The sequence below is a fragment of the Anas acuta genome, chromosome 18 (assembly GCF_963932015.1).
Source record: "Anas acuta chromosome 18, bAnaAcu1.1, whole genome shotgun sequence".
In the NCBI taxonomy this organism is placed as follows: Eukaryota; Metazoa; Chordata; class Aves; order Anseriformes; family Anatidae; genus Anas; species Anas acuta.
The window spans coordinates 12,405,978-12,425,875 of record NC_088996.1 but is presented as its reverse complement, the minus strand read 5'-3'; the positions used below and the strand labels follow the sequence as shown (position 1 = coordinate 12,425,875).

Genomic DNA, 19,898 nt, shown 5'->3' with positions numbered 1-19,898 from the left:
GGGGGCTGCTGGCACCCATCAGACTGAAGGAAATCGTTGGCTTCAAACCGGGGAACGTAACTGGAAAATTGGGAACTTTAAAACTGCCTAAGAGCACGTTGCTTACTTAACTCCATCAGCGATGGTAATGGCAATATCTATCTCAGCCTGCCAGGTTTATCTTGTCGCATGGGCCATAAACAAGATGACAAATGAAAACACTTCGGTGATGTTTATCATCTAAATCACTGCCTGCTTGTTTGCCTCAGCTCTCGAGCAGCCCTCTCTCCCGCCAGGCAATCTGAAGTAACAATCAATTGGGCTCGCAAGATAAAGGTACAAGCGCCCAGCTTAGCTGGGAGTCCTGAATTTCCTTCAGTAAGATGAAAGGCTGTCAATAAACGTCAGTAATCTTCTCAATGGTATGCAGCGAGATCAGGAAACGGCTTGAATGTGATGCTTAAGGAAGGGGATGGGCAAAACGTTTTATTTGAGTCTGTACAAAACAAGCTCATTTCATCATCTTTGGGGAAAAAACTCAGTGTTCGTGACTTGCTTCTCTTGTTTCCACTTGTAAAGGTGCTTGGTCTGGTAAAAAGTGTACTTATGGTCCTTAACTGGCAAAAAGCATGTTGTAGGATGTTTTAGTGTCCTGCTAGGGCTAATTCCTAGGAGTGAATTGTGGCATGATCACTGATCGTGCTTATCCCTTGTGGACAAGCCAGGTGCGCGCTTGTCTTTGGAGAATGTGCAGAGGGGAATAGAGGAATCCCCCTGAAGGCAACCACGAGGCTCAGGGCAGGAGCCCCCAGTCCTAATGAGGGCTCTGGTTTGTGTTGTGTGTGGCTGTCGAGCACTTCTCCCAGCAGCAGTCCCAGCTGGGCACGTACAGGACAGCGAGCTGAGAGGAGAGGAAACCTTTGCTGCTTCTGGCAAAGGGAGAGCCCTGCCCGAGCAAAGGCAAGCAGGCAAAAACTGGAGTTCTCGTCAGGTTCACTCATGTCGTGCTTATTTTTTTTTGTTGTTGTTTCTTTCTTTTTATTTTTTACCTATGAATAAAAGTGGAAAACCCCTAGATTTGGGGTTGGTCAGCCTTTGCAGTGTGAACAGCAACAGGTGGCTGGTGTACAGCTCTTTGCTTCATGCAAAACTTTCATGTGCTGGGGAGGCGTTTACATGCTGGGGAGGCATCTTTGTAAAGATACAAAAATTGTACCTTGGAGATTTCCCACCACCGAATCAGGGGTTTCACTGCCAGTTACTTCCCAACCCAAATCTCTCTTCTGTTCTGCTGGCTGTGTGCTCCGTGCTCAGGTGAGGGAGCTCGCGCTGTAGCTTTTGGTCATTTTATTCCCCCAGCTGGGAAAGGAGGTGAAATACACTTTTCTCTGGAAATTGCCATGCCAGGGAAGTTCATCTCATGCAGTCTACCAGCCTGTCTGCAAGCAGATGCCAGTGTCAGGTGTTTGGGGGATAGAAAATCCATCCATGCTGCAGGAGAATTACAAGGGGACGTTTTGGTAAACTTCAATGAGCAATCAGGTTTGTCCCTTAAAGATGAGGATCAAAAGCTCTAATAAATGTATCTTACTCAGGATAATTGCAGAATGTTCCCTCCTTATTTGTCAGTGTAGCAAATGAGTTTTTACTCCTACCAAGCTGTTTAATTCAGTGCCTTGCAGCAATGATGTTCCTTGTTTAGAAACGGGCAGATTTCTGTTAGAATGAGGAATCGTGGCTCTCACCTCTCGCTATGTGCAATGTCACCAGTTCAGTCCTCGTTTAGTCTGGTGTCCTGTAAGGTGGTGGATAACTTACTCGGACTCCCTTAGAAGACCCCAGCAGCTTCCCAAAGTCCCCGGAGGGCTGTGTCCCCCTGCCCGTGGAGGCCATCTGCTCCTAGGCTTTTCTGAGCATTTAAGCTAGCAAAGAGGTAAAAGGCATATTTTGGACTCAAATCCATGACCAGCTGATTTAATCCTATTTGGAGGATGTATGGATGTGTGTGTATGCAATTGTAAATTTTCTCTAACGACGATAGGTTTCACGGCCTTGTGCTACAGAAACTGGTGTTGTAATTAGCGCCTGTGCTGACGAGGAGAGTGATTTGCACACCCTGCCTGTGTTTTCTCCTAGGAGCAGGAATGGTGGTCGACTGGGAACAAGAAACCGGGCTCCTCATGACCTCAGGAGACGTGAGGATAATCCGGATCTGGGACACAGATCGGGAAATGAAAGTGCAGGTAACATTTGCGTGTTTGTCCCACTAACCTTTTCTCTCCCAGAGCATCCCACACACCGAGCTAGCTCCTCGTACACTGCCAAAGCGTCTGAGACTTTGTGAAGAGCTGACAGGCCCATGGTTCTGGATCCGCTGCTTCCCTGCTTCAGAGTCACGTTACAAGACAAATAAAAAGGAGCACATGCTTAGGAAGTGTGTCAGGTCTGGAAGCTGCTGCTGTTGCTCTGGATGGTGAGCGGTAACGTCTGGGAAAGGGGAGGCCTCTGAAATCCAGAGGCAGTCACCAGGATGCAGACAGGATTTCCTATGAGCATACAGGTGAAATAGCACAAAAATCCTTCAGGAGACTTGGCGGTGAGCTGGCTGGGTGGCAGAGCACTCGGACCATCTGAGTTTTTGGTGGCAGAGCACTCGGACCATCCAAGAGTTTGTGTCAATTGTAAGCAAGTCAAAGGTTCTGAGGAATTACAAGGAGAAGCAGCTGGTCTGTGAGAATGAAGTCACCATGCTGGAGACAAGAAGAGAAGACTAGTTTTCAAAGCTGCTAGAAATTAATTACCCGTGGATGAGCATTAATTATGACACTTTGACCCTGCAATGCCGGATAATTAAGTCTATGTTAATCTTAATTACATTCGCGTACTGTTTTTTCTATGTAAATTAGGGAACATCAAAATTCAGGAGGTGAAAATCTTTTAAATGACGAGGATTAATGATTGTATTGAAAGTATCTGAAAACACGGTGTTTCTTTTTTAATTACAAAGATTGGTTGTGTTGAAATTCGAGTGATTGAAACTTCCTGACTCAGTAACACTGGGAAACTGAAATTCAGCACAAAGAGCAGCAGAGCTGTGTAATCCAAGCTAATAAAGGTGCCTTCCCACTCTTTGAACTGCAAAAAAGTGAACCTCTGGAAGCACTTTGGATGTAGCTGAAGAAGCAAGTACTTCATTTTCACTTCTGCTGCTTGTTTCTGCTTCAAAGACGCGATCTGCTTTTAGGCAGTTAGAATAGCTGTCTGAAAACAGCCCCTGAAGTTTGGTGCCTCCAGCCAACAGCTTCTGCACTCAGCCAAGGCTGTGAATAGCAGCTAGGAAAGGTGAATATGCACAGACGCAAAAATAGGATTGAAGTGTGAAATTAGCTAATGCAGTTCTAACGTGTCTCCTGATTGTCATCCTACTTTGGCAATATTACTTAGTTTATACCTATTCCAATTGATTTTTTTTCTTTATACCCTTCGTAGACATAATTCCAAGTAATTCTTTTGTTTATGGCAAGTAGAAAGGGGGAAAGCAGCAGCATCAGAATAAGAGTGTGCAACATGTTCCCAGCACAGCTGTCCATGCAAGCTCCAATCTTCCTTTTCCATCTTTGTTTGTTTGTTTTAATGCACACAGTGCCTGGCATCTAATGAGATAACCCGAATCTTCCTGTCACATGGTCCTAAAGCAAGGATTGATAAGTGGCACAGCACCGGCCGGCTTTATCTTGCGTAAAAGATTTTGTGGCACCGCGTTGTAGTTGGGCAGCTCACCGTGTTGTAAGGCTCTGACGTTGTTCAGGAGCACCAGAGCTGCTGCAGCAGCACTCGCTGCCTTGCTGGGAGGGCAGGGAGGTCACACTCAGCCAGTCCTGCTGTCCCCTGCTCAGCTTGGCCCATTGCAGCAAACATTGGGGTGCTGCAGAGGTGCAGTGATGGTCCTAATGGTGGAAGGAGGAAGAGATCTAAGTGCTAAAAAATAAAATAAAATAAAACCTTATTAGATCTGGGTTTATTGCATAGGAAATATTTCTCTTAAATCAATCATTTGGTCTGTTTTGCATGCTACTGTTCAGGGTTTTTCTGTAGATTCTTCTACAAGAGACATTTGAATTATTTTCTAAAAGTTGGTTGGGCATTGATTTGATGCACAAAAAGGGCTGACATTTCATAGCCTTGTTCCTTCAGCAGGTTTTTCGTAGATAGCATTGCCTTGTAGCATATTGTGTGTCTGGGTTTATATGTGTTTTTATATATGGCATTATGAGTTTTTCCTTTCTACAGGTATATTCATCTTTCTTGACTTTTCTCCTCCAAATATTTAGCACCCAGCCTGCCATTCCAATGGCATTCAAAACTTATATCCAAAAAAGATGGTTTATGGAGAAATAACTCCTCTGGCCATTTACTTTAACTAATTAGATATTTTTAGAAGAGAATAACATTAACTTTTCCTTCCCAAAACAGACCTTGCCTTGGTTTTGGTTTATAAACCAGAGCCACAAGCTGGTTTTGCTGGAATTCTTTCTCTGGGCAATTTGGGACGAGTTGTGGGCTGCGTGGCTCTGACACAGGACAGCAGCAGTGACCGTCATCCTCAGGGCCAGCACTCCTTCACTTCTGGTCATGTTCAGAGAGCCTGGAGAAAAGCTTTGCACCAGTGCAGATCAGGGTTTAACCCCAGTTTAGTTTTGGACTGATGTACAGAACGGTGAATGGGAGAGGAGGAGGGCGCAGGGAGCCTCTGGCTCCTTGCCTCCAGTAGTGCCTTTTCTTTGGGGTTGCAGACTTGCAGACACATCATGGTCTCAACTGGGCTTTTTTTGCTTTCTCCTTAGGACATCCCCACCGGAGCGGACAGCTGTGTGACCAGCCTTTCGTGTGATTCTCATCGTTCGCTCATCGTGGCGGGGCTGGGTGATGGCTCCATCCGCGTGTTTGACAGGAGGATGGCTCTGAGTGAATGGTAACTACCCAGCTTCAGTGGGATCCTCGCATTTCCTCCGCCTTCCCTTCACGTTTCTCCTCTCTGCTTGTTCCCCAGCCGTGTCATGACCTACCGAGAGCACACAGCCTGGGTGGTGAAGGCATACCTGCAGAAACATCCTGAAGGCAACATAATGAGTGTCAGGTAAAAGAGCTTTTACTCTTTGAGCTGTTTTCTCTTAAACACGGCTTGCTTTTCAGTTTAAAATCCACCTCTGGTATTTCAGAAGGTAAGAGCGTAAAGCTTTTTAGGTTGACATTTACTTCAGTAATTAACTCCTGCTCAAACGTGGTAGAGAGAAGGCAAAAAAAAAAAAAAAGTGAAGCTTTCCTTGGAAGCCTGTTGGTTAGGTCTGAGAGTAAACAAGAAGGTATCTGTGCTGAAATCACTATCACGAGGCATGTGAGGGAGGAATCAAGTGAACCAGAAACCTCAGCTAGATATAGCATATCTTATGGTTGTTCTTCTTGATTGCCAGCATCTTTCTGGGGTCATTTGAGATAGAACACGAGAAGGAAGGAGGTTTATGTTGCATCTGTTGGGCATATTGCTGTGCAGGATTACTCTGCTGTTTAGCAATTTTCTACACATAAATCCATTTCTGCTGCCTGGTAAATACTGCATAGAGAGCAGCATATACTTATTTGGCCATTAAAGAACAGCAGAATATAATTTATCGTCACAAAACCGCTGTTTGCACACAGAGAGGCCCTTTTTCTTGATTACAAAATGAAAACAAAACTGGTTTATAGGGTGCAGAACATTCCTGGAGTGGGGGATGGGCCAGCAAAAAATTATTAAGATTTTCAGAAAGGGGCTTAAGTGATGCCGCTGACAGATTTGTCAAGCTCACATATTAGAGTTTTTAATCTTCCTTTCTGTAATCTCTTTCAACAATCCCAGGGGTCAGGCTCGTATACTCGGCCAGCCTGTATCTGAAGGCTCATTTTTTCCCTCTCCTCAGTGCCCTCATGAGCAAATGATGCTTTTTCTCAGGATTGAAAAAGTCTGAGAAAATGGTTATACCTCAAAAGGCAGGTGTGGTCCCGTCCCAGAGGAACTGTGTTTAAGACAAACCACACCACTCTCAGTTTATCCCAATTCACCGTCCTTTGGTTGACAGCAAGGTTCAAAAAAAAAAAAAAACAACAAATGTTAGGATGTAAAAGGGCCTGGCATATCTATTTCCCAAAAAAGAACTTCAAGGCGTTGTATTGCTTGTGGAGTAATTCTCTGAATCGTAGAGAAGCTTTTCATCCAGACCAGGGATGGGAGTTTGCAATACAAGCTGGGTGACTCAGACCCAGATTCTGCATCTCTCCATCTCTCAGCAGTGGTTCACTGCTCAGGGTTTGGCTCAGCCTCTCTGATCTCTGTGCTCGAGCCACCACAGCATTTTCCTACTCTCCAGCAGTTCACTAGTGGCTTCCCCCAAAATACTCGTGTGGAATAATGGGAGAATTTGGACCTGGTGAATGTACGGTAGATTTGTTTCCTAGTTACTGACGAGCTCTACAGCAACACCAGAGTTATGTAGGACATTAGGGCAATGCCTTTCCCCATGTCTCGTTTGGAAACTACATCTAATTAATCGGCAGTCCTGCTTCTATCAGGCTGACAGCATTGTCTGAAAAGGTCCTTAAACACCTGAATATCCTGCTTTAGTAGTTAGCTGTTGTTGACTTGTTGATGACTGTTACTGTTCAGTTGGGTTGTGCTTTCTTAAAACCATGTTCTCATAAGTAGTCCCCTCGTCACAGAATTTTGTTTCCATTTTAAAGCTCTTACATGGTCTTCCAAAATGTTCTGAACCATTTTCAATCGTATTGAGGTTCAGAACTTTAAATGAATTTACTGTATATTTGATCTGTCTCAAATAATGTTTCTATCCAGTCTTTAGGAATGAAATCAACCCAAAGTTTAATTTGTTTTGGATTTAATTATGCGGCAGCTGGAGTTGCAGCTTCTTATAATGATATAAGTAACCCTGTATAACAGCCTTTTGATTGCTATTAGATATTCCAGAGGTGAAGAAACTGAAGGCAATATGCTCCTTAATGCTTTCAGATGTTCTTAACTCTGGAGTTGTACGTGGTCATCTTGTCGTACTACTTGGAAAAAACGTTTTAAAGTTGTATTGCCAAAAGCCTTCCTTCTGCTGCCAGTAGAATAAGGTCAGATGAGTTGGTGCTGCCTTTAGTTTCCGTAAGATTTCTGTGGGTCTTTCCCTACACCAGTCTCTTCTAAGAAGCGTGGAAGAGCAGATGTATCACAGCAAACCTTCAGCCCTCTGTTCCGGGGCTATAGGGGAAGATGCACCCTCTTCTCTTCCAACAGATGTGATTCTGCTGATGTATTTCAGAGACATCAATTAACAACGAGGAGTCATTTGTGAAATGCACTTTGAAAAGTGCTTCATCTCCTAAGCGTGGTACCTTGTCACTGCCATTATTGCCTTCCCCCCTGTCTTTTCCCTGATAAAGTCGTTAATAGGATTGACATATCGCCCGAGTGTTAAGCAACATTTGTTACGCCTGGTCCACAGAGTGCTTTGGACAGCAAGAACATGCGGCAGCGCCCAGGCATTCGGCATAATAGATCGTACCAGCAGATCCCATCTGGTTACAGTTCGCTAACACAATTTCCTACTGTGAAAAGGAGAAGGAATTCGGTTCTGACGTGTAGCTTAGTGTATTGGGTATGACATACCAGTAAAGGCACTTGCACTCGGTGATGGGCTGTGAGTGATAAAAGTACTAATGGATCGCTCCTGAGGGCTGTTTGCACAGCTCTTAACGCTTTGTGGATGGTACCAAATAAAAGTGACATCAGTGGAAATTCAGCTGCGCTGATAGAGAAGGCAAGGGTGCGTGTCTTCTCTGCCCTAATTTCCTGAATCAGGCGGTCAGCTCGCAGACAGGCACATGGCTCAGTTCCCTGGGCTGTAGGATCTGCTCCGGGTACAGCCTGACCTTGTGAAACTCCTGTGTTGGCAGTGTGAACGGAGACGTGCGGTTCTTCGACCCCCGGATGCCAGAGTCCATGAAGGTCCTTCAGATAGTCAAAGGGCTGACGGCTCTTGACATTCACCCACAAGCCAACCTCTTTGCGTGGTAAGTTCCAGTTTCACCTCCTGCATCTCTGGAGTGGAAAGAGAGGATGAATCGTCTCTGCAGACATCGTTCGTGTTTTTTGTTGTTTTAACCTCACCATAAAAAGTGCAGTTTCGTTCCCGTGTTTGCAGTTTGGGTATTTTAGCCCTGCCATGCCTTAGGGCATCCCCCTGCCAGCAGTGACAGCGTGCTGTCTCTCACTCCCATGTCAGGTCCCTGTATAAATTCAGCATGTGTGTGTTTTTGGGCACGGAGCAGGGGACCAGCACCTGGTCTGCAGCCAGGAGTCCTGGAGGTTGCAGGGGGGCTGCTTCCAGGGGGCACCTACATCAGCTTTCCATCTTTTCTCTTTGTCACACACTGTAACAGGGGCTGTGCTTCGAGCCTTTCTGCAAATCTCCCTGTGCTGAGGTTGCCATGGTACAGCTGAAGTCGATCTCACTGCTTGTAAGAGCTCCTCGCACACCAGCCTGATGAGCTGAGGTCTCCCCAGCTGAAAAAGGGGCTGTGGGCAACAATATTGGTGTTCCCACAACGTTGTTAATGACACCGTGTTCTCTTCATTCCTTTCCAGTGGCTCAATGAATCAGTTCACTGCAATCTACAATGGAAATGGCGAGCTGATCAACAACATCAAATACTACGATGGTTTTATGGGACAAAGAGTTGGAGCCATCAGCTGCCTGGCTTTCCATCCTCACTGGGTCTGTATTCTCTTTTGGGATTTTGGAATGTGCATTTCTCAGTTAAAGGTGGTGTTGGACGAGGGAAAGGCACAGAGACTCCCCCAGCACGGAGAGCTGCTGCCCCAGCTCAGTTTTCTGAAGGCCCTTTGAGCCTGCTTTCTAGCCCAAGTCCTTCCTTGCTCATCCTCCAGCCTGTTTCGGGTGCCACCAGTGCTGATGTCCCAGCTGCTGAGCCCTTTTTACCTGTGGGGCAGCTTGGTACTGATCCCATCACTCTGGGTCTGCCGCCTGGTGTAGCTCTGTCTCTTGCCACAGAAATCCTCCAAGGTGAATTTGCCTGGAGCTGGGTGGAGAGGTGCAGTCTCTCACTTCCAGCGTGCCAAATGTTGTGTGCTTATTTATTCCGTGGCTCTGTTCTTGCAGACAGTAGGCTCACCCGTGTGTCTCCGGGGCTGCTTTTACACTGTTGCTTATGTAAGGCTGTAGGAAGACCTAATGCTGTGCAGCAGAAAAACTGTCCAAAAAAAAAAAAAAGAGAAAACTTAAAAGCTTACAAGCTGATAAAGTCTGGGATAAAACAGAGTAAAAGGGAAATTTCTGAATATAGGTGAGGTGGCTCTGCAGTCAGTTGTTAGAGAATCTGTTTGCTACTTAATTAGGAGGCGGGTGCCCATCTGCATTATGACTGCTGCTCACACAGAGAAGAGAATAAGAGAAAGGAGATTGAAAGACTGATTGAAAACCAATGTGAATGGGTAGGAAAAACTGGAGGAGAAGGCATTTAGGGAGAGAGTTTATTAGAAACCTGCCAATCAGAACACAAATACTTCATATGTGATGGGAACAGCAGTGGGAATGATGAAGGGCCTGGAGGAGAGGAGGGAAGAGCAATGCCATCTTCGGATGTGGTATTAGCTGGACAGGCAGAAGGAAAGCTGGTTTGCTGCAAAGTTAACACACATTTTACATCCTAAAGGTAATGGGGTTTAAAGGGGAGCTTATCTCCCCTTTGCTGTTGAAAGGTCACCTTGCAGAAAGCTCAGCAGTGATTTTGCTGTCCTACAGTTTGGGGGACGAAGGAAGAAGTGGCTGATGATTTGAAATGTTTTGTTCTTTAACTGAGCACACAAACCCTATCCAGCCCAGGTCTCCATGGCCAGGATCGTGCCCGGGCCTCCTGGGAGAGGGCACGTTAATTTTCAGTCCAGGCGACTGTTCCTAACTAGCAGATCTGCAGTTGTTTGGAAGAACTGCGCTAGGTGTTGGCAACGAACAGTCCCCATCATTTATTCCTCCGGCTGAAATGGGCTCAGAGCTCGCTGCGACAGTGCAGGTCCTGGCAAAACGTCGTCAGAGCGGCGTTGGCAGATGCACTTAGGAGTTTTCCAGCATCTGGGTGTCACTGCTGCAAATGTCACCCCTTACCATCTTCCCTGCGACGTGCCTCTCATCACTGCAGAACACCTGTATGTTTATCCCTGCTTTGCTCTTTCCACAGCCTCATCTGGCAGTCGGAAGCAATGACTACTACATCTCGGTGTACTCAGTGGAGAAGCGGATCAGATAACGGCTCGTGGCAGCGTCACCGGAGAAGGGAGTCCCAGCGGGCAGGGCCGTGTCTCACCCATAATGTACATAGTGAAATTATCGACTTGAATGTTTAGTGTTGGCTGCTGCTGCAACCCGTAACTTGAACTTTTTTTTTTCCTGACTTAGCTACTGATGATTTTGACAAGGGGAAGAGAGACAATCTCCTATATTTTTTTTTTCAGCTGTATCCTCTAAAAGCTACAGAAAAGGAACATTTTATTTTTGTTTCCAGTGGTTGGCTTCTCTGTTAGGAACACGGCTCCTGAGCTCTGGACTGGATGAGGCGGTACCCTTGAAAAGGGCTTTTTGTTTTAGTCTTTGTTTCCATGTTTTGCTGGAGCGTAGGTTGCTTTGAGGTCTGAAGTCAGGACTCGCCTACAGCTCTGTGCGTCCGAGCTGACCACGGGACCCCTCCAGCTGCTGCCTCCCCCGTGCCAAACAGCAACTCCTCTGGCAGGGCAGCGAGACTCAAGCTGCCCACCTGCAGAACCGTGCGCCTGCTCCTGCACTGCCTGAGCATGGGCAGGGGAGGCAGGGACACGTCCCCTCTGCGTGAACCTTATCCTCTCTGCAGCTTCCCCTCCAGTGGAAGTAGAGACAGAGAACGACTTGGTGGCAAGGGAAGGCAGGGATCCTGAGGAAAGCGGCTCGAGGAGGTGATGGAGCAGAGCTGGATGCCACCATACCATCAGGGTGCACGTGGAGGAAAGAGGGAAGAAAGAGCGTGAGCATCTCTGTCAGCCCAGCAAGTCGCTGCAGTCACCACTTTCCACCCAAGCACGTGGTGCTGGTGCAGGCTGGGCTGTCTCTGTCACTGTCACTTCTGCAGTCGCTGCCCTGCCCGCAGTGAACTCCGCAAACACGTTTGATAACCTGGAAACTGCCCAGCCAGCAGGGGAGGCTGCGGGTTCAAGCCACACGCTTTCATCTCGCTCCAACGTGCTAATATTCAGCAAGGTGATGGACACGAGTATTTGTGCACTTTGTGGCTGGGTGCCTGCAGCTACACACACTGCGTGCGTGGCTGTGGCTTGTCTGTGTGTCCCTGCAAGGACTGGGCGTGTAACCAGCCACACGTGATCTGAGCACAAGAGAATCACTAAAGGGGGAAGACAGCAGGGGTCTTCCTGCTTAGAGCAAACCAGCCTTATCCCAGCTCCCCAGGGGAAAGGCAGCTCCATTATCGGCACCTTCCGAGTCTGTTTGATGAATGTTTCTGTCCCTTGAAGTCCATGATGTGTCTGGAGGTCACTGTGGGGGAGAGGTAGGCAAAGCCAAAGGGCAGGTTTCTTTCAAGTGCTGCTGTGGTGCAATTTAGCTGCCCGAGAACAGAACTTGCGCTTGTGCAAAAATCACTGCATTGACAAAGGTAGGCTTCCTAAATCCTAAAGTCCACGGTTTTTCTTCTGGCCAAGATACTGGGTCTGCAGGCTCCCAGCAAACTGTGCCAGCAACGAGGCTGACGGTGGTGGACATACAAATGAGGGAAGGGCTGGGAAATGCTCTCATACCATGCAGATGGTGGCTTTACCTTTGCCACGGCACCTGCAGAGTGGATCTGACCCAGCTCCGCTCCGCATGTACCAGATAACCCCGTTCCCTGCACGTCGAGGGGTGCAGGGTTAGAGGAATTGGCCCGGTTGCTATTCCAGCGTTGCTGCAGGGAAGCTGACGATGAAACGCCGTGTGCACATCTGGAAATTCATTTGGCAAGGCTTCATGAACGGTGGAGGCAGAGAGAAGCCAAAAGCCGGGCGCTGCGTCCTTACCCGTCAGCACCGCTGCTGTCCCCCCGTAGCAGGGAGGCAGAGGGCCACCAGGATGATGGATCAAAGGCTTTAAACTTGAGGAAATACTACCTAGAAGTCCACTTTGGAGTTACCAAAAGTTAATTATGGTCTAACAGAGCTGTGCCTCTTCCTGACCCACTGAGCTGCTCCTGTGCTGCTCCAGCCTGTCCCAGCGGTACGCGCCCCCAGCCTGCGACCACCCCGCGCGCCCCGCGCCGCCGGGGCCAGCAGCGGGCTTCGGGCAGGCGTGGGGGCAGTTTGGGATCTACACGTAACCGATTAACATACACAGCTTAAAAAAACAAACGATAGATTTTTAACTTGTATCAGTGTATTTGTCAAAGGAACAAGAAATACCTGGCAAGATGGGGGGGGTGCACAGTGGGAAGCTGCTGCTCCTCACCAGCGTTCCCGGGTGCCCCGCCAGCCGGCGCAGCCAGGAGATGGGTTTTTAACTAACTGGGCCTGTTTTGCTTTCATCTAAGCGCGTGTGTGTGGGCTGTATTTTCACAGGTCTGACGCAGAGATTCAATCATGAAGTTTAACCAAGGATCTGGAGAGCATCCTACCTAAAAGTTCACTTATCTCTATTTATTTTACAAAAACAAAAAAATATTAAAAAAAAAAACAAACAAACAGAACACAATTGTAATGTGAGAGTAAAACAATTACAAACAGATAAATGGTTAATAAAAAATAAATGCAGAAATACTTCAGTCTGAGGATCACTTTCTGGGGTGGAGGTGGGGAGGGGCAGTGCCACAGGGGTGAGAGGCCGGGAGCTGTGTCCAACAGCGGAGTTATGTTTTTAGGCGGCACACTGTGAGATTTGGGGCTGTTTGCACACAAAGAGGCCGCTTACACGTCGAGATCCTGGGCAGAAGAGATTTGCACAAGCCCAGGTCACTGCTTCTGAGCCCGACCAAAACCCACCGCGGCTGGCACCGCAGAGGCAGCGCCATGAGAGGGGCACAGCACCAGGCCCCGAGGTGTGCACGCCCCGGGGGGCTCCGAATTGCAGGGCCCTGGGATCTGACGTGGGGACATGGTGTTCGGGGACGTGCCGGTGGATCTCTGAGGCTCTGACACAAGCCCCCCATTCCCTGCAGTCCCCCATCCCTTTAGTCCCCATCCCATACACCCCCGTTCCCCATTGCTCCCCTACCCCCTACAACCACCATTCCCTATACACCCCATGCTCCATAGCCCCCTTTCCCTACAGACCCCCCAATGCTGCCCCATCCCCTACAGCCTCCCCCATCCCTTACCCTCCCCTATACCCCACCACCCCCTGAATGCTTTGTCCCACAAACCCCCCCATAAAGGTGGCATCCCTTCTCCTATAACCCCCCATCCCCTATAGCCACTAACCCTATATCCCCACCCCCTATGGCCACCAACCCCTACAACCCCCCTCTATAACCCCCTTCCTCTTTTATAATCCCCCTCCCTACTCTCCATCCCCTACACCCCCACCATCCTCTACACTCCACCACCAACCCCTATTTCCTACAAGCCCCACACCCCAGTGCCCTATAACCTCCCCCATCCCCTACAACCCCCATCCCCTACAGCCCCCAACACCCCCTATTTCCTACAGTCCCCCCACACCCACATCCCCTACAGACCCCCCCCTTACACCCCCATTCCCTACATCTCCCCATCCCCTACAGCCCCTCCCCAACACCTCCTATTTCCTACAGACCCCCCCTCACCCTTCCATCCCCTACAGACCCCCCCACGCCCCCATCCCCTACACCCACTCCCCAGCATCCCTTATTTCCTACAGACCCCCCATCCCCTATACCCCCCCTTCACCCCCCATCCCCTACAGCCCCCCCTTACACCCCCATCCCCTATACCCCCTCCCCACCACCCCCCATCCCCTACAGACCCCCCCTCAGACCCCCATCCCCTAAACCCCCTCCCAACACCCCCTATTTCCTACACCCCCCTTCACCCTCCATCCCCTACAGACCCCCCCCTTAGACCCCCATCCCCTACGCCCCCTCCCAGCATCCCCTATTTCCTACAGCCCCCCCTACACCCCCCCATCCCCTCCACCCCCTCCCCAGCCCCCCCCAATCCCTTCCACCCCCCCACCCCCCTCAGGCTCCCTCCGCGCCCCGCTACCGCCCCCCCGCGGCCCCCTCTCCGCCTTTCGCCTTCCGCGGGGCCGGGCCCTGCGCGGCCGCCGTCGGGGGGCGGAGGCCGAGGGGGAGGCCGGGGCCGGGGCCGCCCGGGGCCGGGCCGAGGCCGGGACCGGGACCGGGACCGGGACCGGGGCCATGGGGAACCTCTTCGGGAGGAAGCGGCGGAGCCGCGTCACGGAGCAGGACAAGGCCGTGCTGGTAACGGGGGGGGGGGCGGTGGTGAGGGCTGGGCCCGGTGAGGCCCCGTGAGGCGGCGGCGGCTGCCCCTGCCCCGGGCCCGGCCCTGAGGCGCGTCCCGCCGTGTCCCTGCAGCAGCTGAAGCAGCAGCGCGACAAGCTGAGGCAGTACCAGAAGCGGATCAGCCTCAACATGGAGCGGGAGCGAGCCCTGGCCCGGCAGCTGCTGAAGGAGGGCAAGAAAGAGTGAGTGGGGCCGCTGGGGGGGGGCTTGGGGCTGCTTCTCCAGCTGGGCCCAGCCCCTGGGGGCCCGGCTCGGGTCTGGGGGGCTGCACGGTGACACCCCCAGCTCAGTGACCCCCCCCCCCCAACACGGTGACACCCCCAGCACTGTGACCCCCCCCCAGCACAATAAAACCCCCGTCCCCACCAAGCACAGGTCCTAGGTCGCCAATTTATGCTCGATTAATTGACCCACCCTTATCCACAGGAACAGCTCAGAGGTCACATTTAATTTTCACTTTTGTTTCTCCTCTTTTGGAAAAATAACACAAAATGAGTGGTGTTTAAATGAGTACCGTCACCTAAAGCGGCCTCTTTAGGCTCGTCTGCTTCCCTCTGTGCTGAGTTGTCCTGCTCTTGTCCCCCAGAAAAGCCCCGCTCTTATCCCCTTTGCTCCCCTCTGTGCTGAATTTTCCTGCTCTTCTCATCCCCCAGAAAAGCCCTGCTCTTGCTGAAGAAGAAGCGCTACCAAGAGCAGCTCCTGGACAGGACGGATAACCAGATCAGCAACTTGGAGCGCATGGTGAGCGCCGGGCGCCCCGCTGGGGCGGGGGTGACAGCCTCCAGCCAACACCTCCTGCTGGGGGCAGAGTCCTGTGCCCAACGCACAGTGCGCTGGGATCAGCCTCGTGCCACGGCTCTTCTCTAACGAATCAGCGTGAGCTTGGTTTGAGTCTGTATTGCCAGCTCCGTGTTAAATACAAGTGTAGTAAGTTACTAAAACTTGAGGCACAGTGCAGGCAGCTGTAATAGAAACTTCCTCTGGCTTGTCTTGGGACCTTGGTTTTAGGAACAGTATTTGTTCTGGTGTGGTCAGCGAAACTACAGCCTCAGCTTAGGTTGCCAGCTAGAGAGCCAGAAAAAGGCCTGCTGGATATGCAGCTGCCTGCGTTAAAAGTTTTTCTGTGCATGTTTCATGCTGCTGGTGTAATTGAAGTCTCCGTTGGGGCTCTTGACGCTCTTTTCCTTGCATTTTCTCTGGGAACCTTGGGAGTCTGTGCCTGGGCTGTGACAGCTGGTGGTGCATCCCCCTCTCCTTCCTGTTTCAGGTCCAGGACATCGAGTTCACCCAGATCGAAATGAAGGTCATCGAGGGTCTGAAAATAGGCAACGAGTGTCTGAACAAGATGCACCAGGTACGTGTGAGCAGCTCAGCTGAGTGTTGCCTTGCCTCGGACTAGGCAGGGTCCTGGGTGTTGGCAGCTGGCTCCCTGCAGGCCTCGCTTACACACGAATTTTGTCTCTTCAGGTTATGTCAATAGAAGAAGTGGAAAGAATAATAGGTGAAACCCAAGATGCTGTGGAGTACCAGAGGGTACGTACTGTGTGCGTGAGCAGCTGTGAGCAGAGGCAGCCTGCCACGCAGAATTCCTCTGGCGTGCGGTGTGTTCCCAGCCTTATTTATCAGGCAATTGGGCTGGGAATTGAATCTCAGTTGCCTGCAGAAAAATTAGGCTTGTTAGTTTTCTGAGTACCCCTTCAGCCGGTGTTTGTGTTGATTTCCCACACCCACGTGTCCCGCTGTAAGCCACAGAGCTGCTTCTGTGCATCGTTTTTGACTGGAATGTGTCTTTTCCTCACTTTTGTAGCAAATCGACGAGCTACTGGCTGGCAGCCTGACTGAGGAGGATGAAGATGCCATTCTAGAAGAATTAAACACTATTACTCAGGTAGGATTAGCCTGATGTTCTTATTATTTGCAGCATGCGTTTCCAGGCAGCTGTTTGCAATAGGGGAATGTCTTTTTACCACTCGTGACAGCTTGTCTTCTGCTACAGATCAGTTATACCTGTTTGTGCCTAATTCCCGTGTCAGCAAAGACTAAGCTAATTGCTCCATATACCGGGGTCACTTAAAATGGGATGATTTTAAGGGTTGTACTTGTATTTGCTAACTGTTACAGTCAGCTGGTCTCCCTTCTTACTGGAGAGCTATTCCACTTCAGTAGGTGAAGATCTTGAAAGTCCTGGGTCATGTTCAGATAAAGCAGTGTCCGTTATCACTCCCACCCATCTCTGTGCTGCCCGTGGCTCCAAACACTGGCTTGGTTTGGCTTCACTTACTGGGCAGCGCTGGAACCCATAACCCTTCCAGTTCTGGGGGCAGATGTCAGTTTGTCTATGAAGTCTCTTTTATTCCTGTTCTGTTCCCAATCTTGGCACAGAACTGGGGTGCAGGGGTCTGGGACCGCCGCCTGGCGTGTGGGGTGTGTGCAATGTGTCCTTCCATGTTCTTGCAGGAACAGCTGGAGCTTCCAGAAGTTCCTTCTGAGCCACTCCCGACAGAGATTGCAGGTACGCTTTCATTTTGGTTCTGTGCAGTACTTGGAGACCCTCTCCTTACTGTAAGTGGCTCTGACAAACCCCTTCTTGCTGAACCTTTGCCTTAAGAGGCCTCAAGGCCCCAGTCCCTTTCTGTTAGTCAGCATCTAGTCATTCTGGAAGGGTTTCCCCTTGTGTGGCTTGCACCTGCCGCTCCCAAGTCACGCTCTGGACCCGCTGGTGGGCTGCCAGCTGCGCTGTGTCACGGTGTGAAGCTCCACGAGGGATTCCTTCCCTGGCCCTCTGCTTGATCCAAAACTTGACCGGTTCCCTGCACGTCAACACAGCGTGCAAGGACAACATTTGGTGACCACAGATAGCAGCATTCACACTGGGGGGGAAAAAAAGGAGGAGGAAAAAAAATCTCAGTGAGACTCGTGGTGGTTTGAAGCTCTGGTGACCTTCCTGCAGCTGACCACAGTGGTTCTGAGCTGGCTGGGGGGGGGTTGCTGGAGCCCCAGGACTCCAGACCTGCTGGAGCATGAGCTCTGCAGACAGGGCTTGTTTAGTCGTGGTGCTTGTTTACTGACCACGGATCAGTTGTCATCTCTGCACGTTGGCCGCAGGACGGCCAAATAAAATACGAGCTGCCCTTGCAGCGTGCAGCTGGCTGAGCCTGCTTTAGGTTGGTGTTGGGATAAAGGGGAGGGAGGCAGAGCTTGCCCACCCCCTGCCCTCCGAGGAATCTCTTGCTGTTCCAGATCTGTTTCTCTGGGCTGGGAGCTAGCTGAGGTTGTGTCGGGTACATTCTGAAACTTTTAATTCTTGAAGTGCTGTGAAAAAGAGGGGCAAACGGGGGATGTAGAATCATTTGTAATGAACAACTTAGTAACTTTCCAGGCACTGTGAGCATTTGTTGCTCTGTTGAGATGTGGAATGAGAGCCTGAGTTCTTCCTCGGGAGATGACTCTGGAGATTGTGTTCTCTGTTTCTGTAACAAGTCTCTTTTTTCCTCCACAGAACCAACACCAATCAAGAACAGGCCAAAACCAGAGCTCGTGGCAGCATCCTAACTCCCACTCCTGGGGATTCCCCCATCACTTTCACCCAGGACAGTTTGCCATCCCAGCCTGTGCTGGGAACAAGCACTGCCTCGGCAGCATCCCAGCTGTGCTGGGCGGATTGCGGAGCAGGATTCCCTGCGCAGGGTGGGGAGCCTCAGCTGGTTGATTATTGCTCTTGTATCAAGATTATTTTCTAGTGCTTTCTTTTTTTGTAACTTAAATTCTGAACTCACTCAGCTGCGCTGTCTCGGGATTAAATAACAACTCTCAAACTTCCAAAGCCAAATGCTTTTTTAGGTTTGCTTGGTTTGGTTTCAGTTGTAAATCTGCCTTTGCCTGGACAGAATCCCCAACGAGCCCTCCCTTGGAGCGCTTGTGGCTGTCTGAGGGCCACCACACTTGTGAGTCCTCCTGACCTTTCTGGTGTCTGCACGCCTCTGTCCCCCTGCTTCTCCCCTTCTGTTCTGTCTGTGGATGTGCTGCCGGTGTTTCTCATCCTCCCCTAGATCTGCCTGGGACGAGCAGGGACCCGTGGGGCCCCGGAGGCAGGGGCTGGGTGCAGGCAGCCAGGGGGAGGCAGCAAATCCTCCATGCTGCGGCTGGAAACGGTTCTGGCAGCTCGTGCAAAACCAGCAGACGTGAGGGTGCTTCACTGGGGCGAAGCCAGGACAGATTGCTTGGCTTTGCCTGCAGCAGCTCTCCTTGAGAGGGACAAAACCTCCAGTGAGGTGAGGAGCTGCTCCCTGGGCGTGAGTCAGAGGCAGCTGGTAAGGATTCCCATTCAGATCCCGCTCTGCCTCTGGCAATCCGTGGCACCGAATGCAGAAGTGGAGTTGAGAAATCTGCTGAGCCTCTTCAAATTTATAGCAAGGAGCCTTCTGCTGCTGTTACGAGCCAGAAGTCACCCGTGTTGGCTCAGCACCTTCAGCAGCGTCCGAGTTCACCTTCGCAGTGTTCAGGCGGCCTGAGCTCGATGCTGCTGCCCGCTGTCAGCTCCTGGCTGGCATTTCCTCGCAGGGCAGGAGACAGGAGAGGTCAGGCTGGGTAGGTGAGAGGCTCGTTCTGCACCAGACGTGAAGTTTGCAGGTCTTTAAGTCGACACTCCGAGGGCTCTGCTCAGGAAGGAGTTAGAGGGGAGGCCGTTTCCTCCTGAGACCTGGCCGTGGAGGACAGTCCGGTGCTCGGCGTGGTGTAGCCGGGGCTGGCGTGGCTGTGGAGCTGCTTGGAGAGCTGCCTGGCCAGCCAGGTGGTGGGCAGATTTAGCTGTTCTTGGAAGCAAGCGTACTTGCCAGCTTGCAGATGCTCTTCAGGACACTGCAGATCTTTATTTATTACAGTCTGGAAGCCACAACCCTTAATCCCTGTCCCTGTGACAGCAGCAGGACCCAGAGGGCCCTCTGAGAGGTTCGGTGACTGCCCGAGGGGCTCCGTGACCCGGTGCCAGACGCCGCTGACTAATCCCAGAGGTTGCTGCCCTACAGCCTGCAGTGGAGGCAGCAGCAGCTGGGGGGTGTTGGATTTTTGTTTGCTTGTCGCTGTTCTGTTGTGTTTAAGTCGTGCTCTCTGTTTTGTCTCCATTTGTGCTGTTCCAAGGACTGGAGGGGTATCCACGGCCCCCTGCCCGGGGCAGGGTGTGGGGCGCGATCCCTCGAGCAGAGGCAGCGTGCGCTTGGCAGCTGCCCTATTTTCAGTCTCTCTTAATTAATGTTGCATAACGAAGCCGCTGCCCCACAAGCTGCGGGCGTGTTTACAGAGCAGTGCAACAGAAAACAAAACTTTCCCTGAAATTGGCAGCTCCAAACGCTCCCTGT

General features: G+C 50.7%; 2 protein-coding genes across 5 annotated transcripts in view; both read left to right on the top strand.

Annotated features, from left to right (window-relative positions):
• RPTOR (regulatory associated protein of MTOR complex 1) overlaps positions 1-12,862 on the top strand; it is a 135,903-nt gene extending 123,041 nt beyond the window's left edge. For all 4 annotated transcript variants that reach the window (XM_068654649.1, XM_068654647.1, XM_068654651.1 and 1 more), the window contains 6 exons: positions 2,116-2,222; positions 4,824-4,951; positions 5,030-5,116; positions 7,969-8,085; positions 8,660-8,789; positions 10,270-12,862. In XM_068654649.1, the coding sequence (XP_068510750.1) occupies positions 2,116-2,222; positions 4,824-4,951; positions 5,030-5,116; positions 7,969-8,085; positions 8,660-8,789; positions 10,270-10,338 (638 nt within the window). In that variant the 3' untranslated portion in view covers positions 10,339-12,862. The remainder of the gene's footprint in view (positions 1-2,115; positions 2,223-4,823; positions 4,952-5,029; positions 5,117-7,968; positions 8,086-8,659; positions 8,790-10,269) is intronic.
• Positions 12,863-14,331: 1,469 nt separating this feature from the next.
• Positions 14,332-18,367, top strand: CHMP6 (charged multivesicular body protein 6). The gene is made up of 8 exons (XM_068655002.1): positions 14,332-14,502; positions 14,617-14,726; positions 15,198-15,285; positions 15,812-15,898; positions 16,012-16,077; positions 16,352-16,432; positions 17,002-17,056; positions 18,044-18,367. The coding sequence occupies exons 1-8, from the start codon at positions 14,440-14,442 to the stop codon at positions 18,094-18,096; spliced, it is 603 nt and encodes a 200-aa protein (XP_068511103.1). The 5' UTR covers positions 14,332-14,439; the 3' UTR covers positions 18,097-18,367.
• Positions 18,368-19,898: the final 1,531 nt, after the last annotated feature.

Excerpts from the sequence above, each read along its gene's own strand:
- CHMP6 (XM_068655002.1), top strand. The coding sequence starts at position 14,440 with ATGGGGAACCTCTTCGGGAGGAAGCGGCGGAGCCGCGTCACGGAGCAG. Across the intron at positions 14,727-15,197 it reads CTGAAGGAGGGCAAGAAAGA|AAAAGCCCTGCTCTTGCTGA; the intron begins GTGAGTGGGGCC and ends CTCATCCCCCAG. Across the intron at positions 17,057-18,043 it reads ACTCCCGACAGAGATTGCAG|AACCAACACCAATCAAGAAC; the intron begins GTACGCTTTCAT and ends TTTCCTCCACAG.